At 36.2% G+C, this 7,333-nt stretch overlaps 1 protein-coding gene across 1 annotated transcript; it reads left to right on the top strand.

Annotated features, from left to right (window-relative positions):
• The first annotated feature begins 3,059 nt into the window (after positions 1 to 3,059).
• LOC133792036 (uncharacterized) lies at positions 3,060 to 4,175 on the top strand. The gene is made up of 2 exons (XM_062229946.1): positions 3,060 to 3,951; positions 4,039 to 4,175. Exons 1-2 carry the CDS (start codon positions 3,060 to 3,062, stop codon positions 4,173 to 4,175), a joined length of 1,029 nt encoding a protein of 342 aa, XP_062085930.1.
• The last annotated feature ends 3,158 nt before the right edge of the window (positions 4,176 to 7,333 follow it).

Below are 7,333 nucleotides of genomic sequence, written 5' to 3'. Positions count from 1 at the left end.
TAAAATGGTATTTTAGTCTCATCTCATTGTAGACCGTCTATAGATGATTGAGTGATAATTATGGTTGTAACAATGGATAACTAATAACATATCTATATTTCTTATAGAGTGTTCTATGAATTCAAAAGTGCAATTCCGAGTCTTTAGTGGAGTCGCAAGGAATTAATAAGTTAGTAAATTTATGATAACTTATTGGAGTTTGATTTCATAGGCCCATGGTCCCCACAGTACCTTGGATAAAATCATCTAGATAGTCTCAATTAATTTATTTAATTATCAATTAGAATTATCAAAGTTGACCAGATCAGTTTTGGATAGTTTCACAAAGTTATGCAATTTAGAGAAGAAAATAGATTTTACGAAAGATTTATTAATTAAGACAAATTGGTGTCTAAATTAATAAATACGTTAAAATCAAGGTTCAAATTATAAATAATCAATTTGATAAAGGATTTAAATAATTATTTAATTAATTAATCAATAGAAAATAATACATGCCTTAAATTTAAGTCCAACGGGCTTATAATTAAATGGGAAATTTCACGGGCCTAAAGCCCATGATAATTTCGACCTAATGACTGATATTACCTATTATTTTATTGATTTTTTAATTAAATAAGTGACCTAATTGAGCCTAGAATAGGAATGTTAAGTGAGAGTTGAAAATAGATGATCAGAAGATCTAGTTTTGATGCTTTAGGGTTTTAGACTCTCTCTACAAAAAAAGGCATTTTCTAAGCCCCTATACTCTCTTCTCTTCTTCTCTCTGTATCTATCTTAGGTGTTGAGAATTGCCCACTCTAGTCTAGGTGATTATAAGGATACTTTGGAAGACTGTGAGGAAATTTGAAGATCAGTTCAGTTTCCTTGTGATACCCTGCGATAAAAAGGATACAAGGGTTAGAGATCCTGAATGAATGACTTATTCACTTCACTACACATAATGTAAGTGTTCTTATCATTATCTCTGTTTCAATTCAAGTATAGAAACATGTTCTAGGTTTTCTTATATTAAGTTGTTTAATATATGATTTACATAAAAATAAATAAGGTCTCGTATAAGTATGCCCAACCGAATTTCGGTTAACTCAAGTGGAAATTTTAGGACACATTGTTATCAAGGATGGTATAAATGTTGACCCAGTAAAGATTGAGGCAGTAAAAAACTGGACACAACCAAAGAATGCTTCGGAGGTGAGAAGTTTTCTTGGGTTGGCAGGATATTACAAGAAATTTGTAGAAGAATTTTCAAAAATTGCCAGGCCATTGACAGAGTTGGTTAGGAAGAGTATGAAGTTTTTTTGGACTAAGGAATGTGAACAAAGTTTTCAGGAGTTGAAAGATAAACTCATCACGACACCTATAAAAAAAAAGCCTTCTAATAGATAATGAAAATTTGTGGTATACTATGATGTGTCAAAACAAGGATTGGGTTGTGTATTGATGCAAGCAGAGAAGGTGATCGCATATGCATCTAGGCAGCTGAAGGAGTATGAGCAATGCTATCCAACACATGACCTGGAATTGGCAGCAGTAGTGCTCGCACTTAAGATATGGTGACATTATCTCTATGGGGAGAAATATGAGATTTACACAGACCATAGGAGCTTGAAGTACTTATTTACCCAAAATGAGTTAAATATGATACAATTAAGGTTGTTGGAACAGGTAAAAGATTACAACAATGAAATCTTGTATCATCCAAGGAAGGGGAATGTGGTATCTGACACCTTAAGTCGTAGGAGTCAAGGGGAGCGGGCATAAAGCGAGCAGCCATAGAGTTGATTGTGGGAGGACTAGCAAAGCTGACTCTACACTCGACTCTGTTGGAAAGAACTAACACTACTACTATTTGGACATCAGTCATCGGCCATGAGAGGTCGGTTCTAATTAAAATGACTTAACACATGTTCATAAGTCGGTTTACACAGAACTGACCTATCATGTATGTCAAAGGTAAGCATGGGAGGTCGGTTGTGCAGGAACTGGCCTACCATGTGGACATAATATTTTGGTCCACATTGAACCAACCTCCCAAGATTGTAGATGTCATAGTAGGTCGAATCTTGCAAAATCGACCTTCCATGCTGTCATGCTAGGTCAGTTCTGTGTGGACCGACCTACCATGTCCTACCTTGCTGTCATGGTAGATCAGTACTAAGTGAACAGACATAGCATGTCACATTATTATTTATATTACATTAATAATATTAATATTTTAAAATAAAAAACTTTATAAAATAATTTAGAGTATCTCTTTAAGAATTTTTAAATGATATAATAGATTAGTTGTGTGAGAAATGACTTCTCATGTGACATGGTAGATCGGTTGTGTGGGAAATGATTTCTCATGTGACATGGTAGGTCGGTTGTGTGGGAACAGACCTACCATGTCATTATAAAAATATATTATTAAAGATTTGTTTTTAGATTATTAGAATTTTAACATATATTAATTTATTTAAACAATACATATATATATAATTTATTTGGGTATGAAATCAGTATTAAAAAAATATAGTTATTAAGATTATGTATATTATAATTTTTTAATATAAATAAATAAATTATTAATAATTAAAAATTTAATTTAATTTTTATAAATAAGAAAATATTTTTATTTAATGGTATTTGTAATTTAAAATAAAAAACTTATAAACCAATTTAGAGTATCTTTTTAATAATTTTGTAAATAACATGGTAGGTCGGTTATGATGGAAATGACTTCTCATGTGAATAAGTTGGAGATCTATAATTTTAAAATAAAATATCAATCTATTAAAATTATATATTGTTAAGGCTATCGTTCCCAATTTTCTCTCTTCCATGGCGAAGAAGAAGCGTGTGGCCGAAAGTCTGCACCTCGATTGTCTGAGCATGGATCCAATAGTAGTCAGAATAATGAGAAGGAAGAAGCTGGTGGTGTGCTGTCTACGAATGGATTAAATTTAATAGCAGAAACTATAACAGATGGGGAAACTGTGCAGGAAGAAACGATAACAGAAGTGATTACTGATGGTGAATCTGAGATTCCTCCTTCTCCGACTTAAGATTGGCGAATGAGTAAGAATTGGGCTCGGGTAGTGGAAGAAGAGATGGATGCTAATGAAGGTCAGGAAACTCTCCAGGATTCAGCACGAAAGCATTGGAATTCATTTGCGAAGGAAAATAGGTTTGCTCGTGACCCCCATCTTACATATCAGGAACCTCTGATTAAGAATGGCATTAAGATTGCTCAAGTCGACCCTGAGGAGGTGAAGATCCAAGCTGCAAACTGGAGCTCTGCTGTAATCTGTATGGTACTTGGTGCGAACCCTCCAATGGCAGTGTTTGAGGGATATATTAAGCGGGGCCATCTTGGGATTGTGCAGATAGCACGTATGACCATGGGATTAACAATGGTGAAATTTAATGATGAGGCGACTAGAGATCTGGTTTTAGAGAATGGTGTTCTTCAGTTTGATAGAAAACCAGTTATAGTCAGACCGTGGTCTTCAGATCTAGATGCGGTGAAGTTAATCCGATATGTTCCATTATGGATTCGACTTCATGATCTAGGTCTTCAATACTGGGGGAACAAATGCCTAAGTGCATTGGTTAGTACTGTTGGGAAGCCTATAATGGTGGATCAGTATACAAGGGATCGCTCTAGGATTCAATTTGCTAGGATTCTGGTTGAGATGGATATAACGGATGCACCACCAAGAATGATTCAATTTCTAAATGAAAATGGTCAGTTGGTGGAGCAGGGGATAGATTACGAATGGTTACCTGTGAAATGTAAAACATGTTTGGGTTATGGCCACATTATGGCAGACTGTAGGAAAGGGGAAGTTGAGAAGAAAGTGAGGAATATAGAGAGGAAGGCTCCTATGACTAAACCAGAGGAACGCTCTCAGAATCCTCCCATTTCGATTCCTGTTTCCTCTAAGATGCAACCATCTGGTTCAGGTAAAAAAGATGATCACTCACTGAGTAATAATGACTAGAAAACTCCTAGAAGAACTGCTGGTTTGAGAATGAAGGAACATGTTCCAGGTTCTACAACAGATCATGACCAAGATGCTAGGCATAGGTCAGTGAACGTTTTCAGTATTTTGCAGGAAAAGGAGGGATATGTGGAAGAGGCGGTAGAATGTAGAGAAACAAAGGGTTCTGGTTTATCTTCTACCTAACCATGGATTTTTGTAACATAGGAAGTTGGAATGTTAGGGGATTGAATAATAAAGGTAAGCAAGAATCTGTGTTGGAGTTTTGCAATGTGAATAAAATTGGAGTAGGGGGTTTGTTAGAAACTAAGTTGAAAAGGAATAAAGTTCAGGAGTTGATGGATAAAAAATTTGCTAGCTGGGAGTTCTATAATAGTCCTACTGTTGAGGGCAGGTTGTTGATTATATGGAGGAAGAGTTTTGTTCGAGTTATAGTTATTGCTGAATCGTCTCAGCATGTTCATTGTGTGGTTAAAATGGCCGGTCAAGCTAATGCTTTTTGTCTCACATTTGTTTATGGTTTTAATACCATTGAAGATAGGAAGATACTATGGCAAAATCTGGTGCAGCTTAATTTTCCTGTTTCACCATGGTTAATTCTTGGGGATTTTAACTCAGTCTTTTATGTTGATGACAGAAATGGAGGGCATCCCATTACGCATACTGAAATGGTTGACTCTAATCTTTGGTTAGCTCAATCTAATGTTGTAGCTCTCAAAAGTTTTGGTTCGATTTTCAGTTGGACTAACAACCAAGTTGGATCTAATTGAATCTACTCCAAGATAGATCATGTATTTGTCAATGAGGAGTGGCATGATTTCTTTCCTAACACTATAGCTCGTTTTAGTTGGGAAGTTATTTCAGATCATTGTTCATGTGTAGTATTAGCTTCAGCAACAGAGGCAATTGGGATCAAACCTTTTCAATTTTACAATTTCTGGGCTGATCATCACGATTTCAAGACCATGGTGGAGCAAAGTTGGAAGAGACCGATGACTACTAGAGGACTAAAAGGGATCTACTTAAAACTTATGAGAGTTAAGCATTGCCTCAAGAAATTTAATCATGAAGTGATTGGAGATATTGGGAAAAGTTATCAGGAAGCGAAAACTTGTTACAGTGAGGCTAAATTTCAGGCGCAATCTCATCCAAGAGACAAGACTTACCAGGATCAAGAAGCAATAGCAGCTGCTAAGTTTGATACTCAAGAGAAGATGTACCATAAGTTTCTCAGCCAGAGGAGCAAAATTACTTGGCTGCAAAAAGCAGATTCCAATACCTCTTATTTTCATGCTTGTCTGAAGAAGAGAAAAATGGAAAACAGAATAACAACTTTCATTATAGAACAAGGTTTGATTAATGATAATTTTTCTGAAGTTGTGGAGCATTTTCTCAATCATCTCCGTAGCTATATGGGCAGCAATAGTACTGGTAATACTAGGTTGAATCTGAGCTATATTGAGCAGGGTTCTAAGCTTTCTTTAGACCAGCAACTTGGTTTGCTGAAACCTTTCTCTTATATGGAAATAAAAAAAGCGATTTTTAGTATTCCTAATACTAAATCACCAGGACCCGATGGATTTGGATCTGGTTTTTTCAAGAGTATGTGGTCTGTTATAGGGGGAGAAATCTGTACTGCAGTTGCTAATTTCTTTGAGACAGGTTTCATGCCACCAAAATTTCATAATACAATGATCTCTCTTATTCCTAAACAAGAGAATCCGGCTAAAGCTATAGATTATAGGCCTATTGCCTGCTGTACAACGTTATACAAGTGCATCTCTAAGCTGCTGTGTTCTACACTTGCAACAGTCCTTCCAATTCTGGTTCATCAAAATCAAGGTGCATTTGTCCAAGGGAGATCAATTGCTCACAATGTGATGATTCTTCAAGACATCTTGAAGAACTATAGGAGGAAAAACACTTCTCCTCGCTGTACAATCAAGATTGATATCAGTAAGGCATATGATACTGTGGATTGGAATTTTGTTGAAGATCTGCTTAATGCTTTAAACTTCCCTGGTAGATTTGTTCAGCTGGTGATGATTTGTATCAAGAGCACATCTTACTCTCTTCTAATGAATGGCAGAATTCAAGGTGGTTTTCAAGGTGCTAAGGGTCTTCGTCAAGGTGATCCCTTATCTCCTTTGATATTTGTTCTGATAATGGATTATCTAACGAGATGTTTTCTTCAAGCTGCCCAAGACTCTAAATTCAGATATCATCCTCTTTGCAAAAGTTTGAAGTTAATAAACTTATGCTTTGCGGATGACTTGATTCTTCTTAGTAAAGGATCCAAACAGTCCATAAAAGTTCTTGAAGAAGTCTTAGATGGTTTCAGCAATACAACTGGGCTTCATATCAATGTTAGCAAGTCTCAAATCTTTTTTGGAGGGGTTGATCCCAGGGAGAAGAGGGAGATCATTAGGGATATTGGTTTGGCTGAAGGTTTCTTCCCTTTAAAGTATTTAGGGGTGCCTTTAAGACCAACTAAATGGAAAGCTGAAGATTGTGGGATTATCATTAAAAAAATCAGATTGAGACTTCATACTTGGGGAAATAGGCACTTGTCATTTGCTGGCAAAGTACAATTAATTCATTCAATATTACTTGGTCTTCGAAATTATTGGATGAGCACTTTCATCCTTTCGTTTCTAAAGAAGTCAAGAAACTTTGTAGAGGTTTCCTTTGGGGAATGAATGGGAATAGAAGCAAAATCCATGTAGCCTCCTGGGAGAAAGTTTGCCTTCCCAAACCTTATGGTGGTCTCGGGTTTAAAGAAGGGACCAATTGGAATCAAGCTATCCTAGCTAAATACATTTGGGCTATCACTGAGAAGAGAGATCTACTGTGGTTCAAGTGGGTGAATAATGTTTATCTCAAGGGGGTATCCTTTTGGTCTTATGATTTAAAAGTGGACACAAGCTGGTATTGGCGCAAACTTTGTATATTGAGACATAAGTTTTCCATTTCTGAGATATTGAAGGCAGGTAGCTCGGGTAAGTTCTATCTGTTGTTTTATATAACAGTACACTTCCGCCTATTCAAGTTAGCTATCACAGGGCCATTTGGAGTAGTCTCAACTCTCCTAAGCATCATTTTATGCTTTGGCAAGTAGTGAATTCTCAACTGTTAACGAAAGACAACATGAGTAAATTTCACATTGTCTTAGATTCTTTTCTATGCCCTGTTTGTGGAGACCAGCCTGAATCTCATCATCACTTATTTTTTGACTGTTGCCTATGTCAAAGAGTTGTGGAGCTAGTGTTTAAGTGGCTGGGTTTCAGGGGTTGGCCTTTGGATTTTGTTGGCTGGTTAAACTGGATTTCTCTGAAAGCATCTGG

The sequence above is a fragment of the Humulus lupulus genome, chromosome 7, assembly GCF_963169125.1.
Source record: "Humulus lupulus chromosome 7, drHumLupu1.1, whole genome shotgun sequence".
Taxonomy (NCBI): domain Eukaryota; kingdom Viridiplantae; phylum Streptophyta; class Magnoliopsida; order Rosales; family Cannabaceae; genus Humulus; species Humulus lupulus.
The sequence above is the reverse complement of the archived record's forward strand: the minus strand, read 5'-3'. Positions and strand labels throughout refer to the sequence as shown.

Excerpts from the sequence above, each read along its gene's own strand:
- LOC133792036 (XM_062229946.1), top strand. The coding sequence starts at position 3,060 with ATGAGTAAGAATTGGGCTCGGGTAGTGGAAGAAGAGATGGATGCTAAT. Across the intron at positions 3,952-4,038 it reads GATGCAACCATCTGGTTCAG|GTTCTACAACAGATCATGAC; the intron begins GTAAAAAAGATG and ends AACATGTTCCAG.